General features: G+C 52.2%; 1 protein-coding gene across 1 annotated transcript in view; it reads left to right on the top strand.

Moving 5' to 3' along the window:
• The window catches only part of lrfn5b (leucine rich repeat and fibronectin type III domain containing 5b), a gene marked incomplete at both ends in the record, with an annotated part of 9,562 nt that extends 6,817 nt beyond the window's left edge, over positions 1 to 2,745 (top strand). The window contains 3 exons of the mRNA XM_080854449.1: positions 944 to 1,279; positions 1,977 to 2,225; positions 2,352 to 2,745. Coding sequence (XP_080710575.1) covers positions 944 to 1,279; positions 1,977 to 2,225; positions 2,352 to 2,745 — 979 coding nt within the window. The remainder of the gene's footprint in view (positions 1 to 943; positions 1,280 to 1,976; positions 2,226 to 2,351) is intronic.
• Between the last annotated feature and the right edge of the window lie 261 nt (positions 2,746 to 3,006).

Genomic DNA, 3,006 nt, shown 5'->3' on the forward strand with positions numbered 1-3,006 from the left:
TGTGTTTGTGTGCGTGTGGGTGTATATGTGTTTCTGCATGTTTAAATTGTGTGAGTGAGTGAGTGAGTGTGTATGTGTGTGTGTGTGCGTGTCTTTTGCATGTGTATGTTGTGTGAGTGTGTGTGTGTAGATATGTTTCTGCATGTGCATGTTTGTGTGAATGTGTGTGTGTGAGTGAGTGTATATGTGTGTGTGTGTGTGTGTGAGTACATGTGTTTCTGCATATGTATCGTGAGTGTGTGTGTGTGTTTGTGTGAGTGTGTGTGTATATGTGTTTCTGCATGTGTATGTTTGTGTGAATGTGTGTGTATATATGTGAGTGTGTGAGTGTGTGAATGTGTGTGTATATATGTGAGTGCGTGAATGTGTGTGTATATATGTGAGTGTGTGAGTGTGTGTACATGTGTGAGTGTGTGTACATGTGTGAGTGTGTGAATGTGTGTACATATGTGAGTGTGTGAGTGTATATGTGTGTGTGTGAGTGAGTGTGTGAATGTGTGTGTATATATGTGAGTGTGTGAGTGTGTACATGTGTGAGTGTGTGAATGTGTGTACATATGTGAGTGTGTGAGTGTATATGTATGTGTGTGAGTGAGTGTGTGAATGTGTGTGTATATATGTGAGTGTGTGAATGTGTGTGTATATATGTGAGTGTGTGAGTGTGTGTACATGTGTGAGTGTGTGAATGTGTGTGTACATATGTGTGTGTACATGTGTGAGTGTGTGAATGTGTGTGTACATATGTGAGTGTGTGAGTGTATATGTGTGTGTGTGAGTGTGTGAATGTGTGTGTACATGTGTGAGTGTGTGAATGTGTGTGTGTACATATGTGTGTGTGTGTACATATGTGTGTGTGTGTACATGAGTGTGTGTACATGAGTGTGTGTACATGAGTGTGTGACTATTGTTCATCTGTTCCCTCTCTCTCTGGCGCCCCCTGCAGGATGATCCCTCCGACCAGCAAGAACATCCTGGTCAACAACCTGGCGGCGGGCACCACGTACGACCTGTGTGTGCTGGCCATCTACGACGACGCCATGACGACGCTGACGGCGACGCGCGTGGTGGGCTGCGTGCGCTTCGCCACCGACCCGCAGCACCTGCGCTGCCACTTCATGCAGTCGCAGTTCCTGGGCGGCACCATCGTCGTGATCATCGGCGGCGTCATCGTGGCCTCCGTGCTGTCCTTCATCATCTTCCTCATCGTGCGCTACCGCGTGTGCCAGCAGGAGGGCGAGGACAAGGGCCTGGAGATGGGCGACATCCGCTCCCCGTCCCCGTGTGTGTGAGTAAATGTGTGTATGTGTGTGTGTGTGAGTATATGTGTGTGTGTGTGTGTGAGTATATGTGTGTGTGTGTGTGTGAGTAAATGTGTGTGTGTGTGTGTGAGTATATGTGTGTGTGTGTGAGTATATGTGTGTGTGTGTGTGTGAGTATATGTGTGTGTGTGAGTATATGTGTGTGTGTGTGTGTGAGTATATGTGTGTGTGTGTGTGTGAGTAAATGTGTGTGTGTGTGTGTGAGTATATGTGTGTGTGTGTGTGTGAGTATATGTGTGTGTGTGAGTATATGTGTGTGTGTGTGTGTGTGAGTATATGTGTGTGTGTGTGTGTGTGAGTATATGTGTGTGTGTGTGTGTGAGTATATGTGTGTGTGTGAGTATATGTGTGTGTGTGTGTGAGTATATGTGTGTGTGTGTGTAAGTAAATGTGTGTGTGTGTGTGAGTAAATGTGTGTGTGTGTGTGAGTATATGTGTGTGTGTGTGAGTAAATGTGTGTGTGTGTGTGAGTATGTGTGTGTGTGTGTGTGAGTATATGTGTGTGTGTGTGTGAGTAAATGTGTGTGTGTGTGAGTATATGTGTGTGTGTGAGTATATGTGTATGTGTGTGCGGCTCTGTGCATCTAGAAAAGTGTGTGTCTGTGAGTATATGTGTGTGTGTGTGTGTGTGTTAATGTGTGTGTGTGTGTCCTGCAGTGAGCAGCTGGGCTGTGCCCTCATCAAGTCCGTCTCCAAGACGATGATGGGTCAGGACCGCGAGGGAAAGTGCCGGAAGGTCTCCCCACAGCCTGAGGCGCCGGCAGCCACGCCCCCCGTCGACGCCCCGCCACGCCCCCCCAAGCCGGCGCTGCCCGACTGCACCGTAACCACGGCAACAGCCGCCGGTCACAGCTGGCACCCCGCATCACCGAGCCCCATGCGCTGCAAGCACGCCCCCGCCCCGCCGCAAACCAACACCCCCAAACCCCCCCCACCCTCCTCCTCCTCCTCCTCCTCCTCTTCTTCCTCCGCCGCCACCGCTGCACGCCACCCTGACGTCCAGATCGACGTGGAAGCGGACAACGCCAACAGGAACAACTCGGCGTGCCCGCGGCGGCCGCTCTCTCTGTCCCACCCGCACGCTGGGGGAGCAGCCCGGGGCGCGTCGGCCGTGCGCCTGTGCTGCACCATGGTGCGTCTCCCGCGGCGACCGCACCCCGACGCGCTGCTCAGCTACCAGACGCTGCCGGTGGGGTGCGTGCGCGTCAGCCGCCGACACTCGCTGAACGTGGAGGCCTGCCGCGGCGGCGCCCCGCGCTACGTCACGCTGCCACACTCCCCCCAGCCACTAGGGGGCAGTCTCCGGTCCAAGAGGAGCCTGTCCGTGAGCGGGGACCTGCCCCACATGAAGAGCACAGAGCAGCTGCTGGGCGGGGCCAGGGACGCCCTCTCCAAATCTGAGTGGCTGCTTGAAAGTACTCTATGATGGAGGCCCCGCCCCCTTCTCCGAGGGTAAAGCAGGTGATGAATGCTGCTGCTATAATGACATCACACAGCCACGCGTGATGTCACAGACACAAGGAAACATGAAAGCAGCTGTGAACCTTTAAAAGACACAGGGTGTGAACCTTTAAAAGACACAGGGTGTGAACCTTTAAAAGACACAGGGTGTGAACCTTTAAAAGACGCAGGGTGTGAACCTTTAAAAGACACAGGGTGTGCACCTTTAAAAGACACAGGGTGTGAA

Source organism: Sprattus sprattus (assembly GCF_963457725.1).
Source record: "Sprattus sprattus genome assembly, chromosome: 16".
NCBI lineage: Eukaryota > Metazoa > Chordata > Actinopteri > Clupeiformes > Clupeidae > Sprattus > Sprattus sprattus.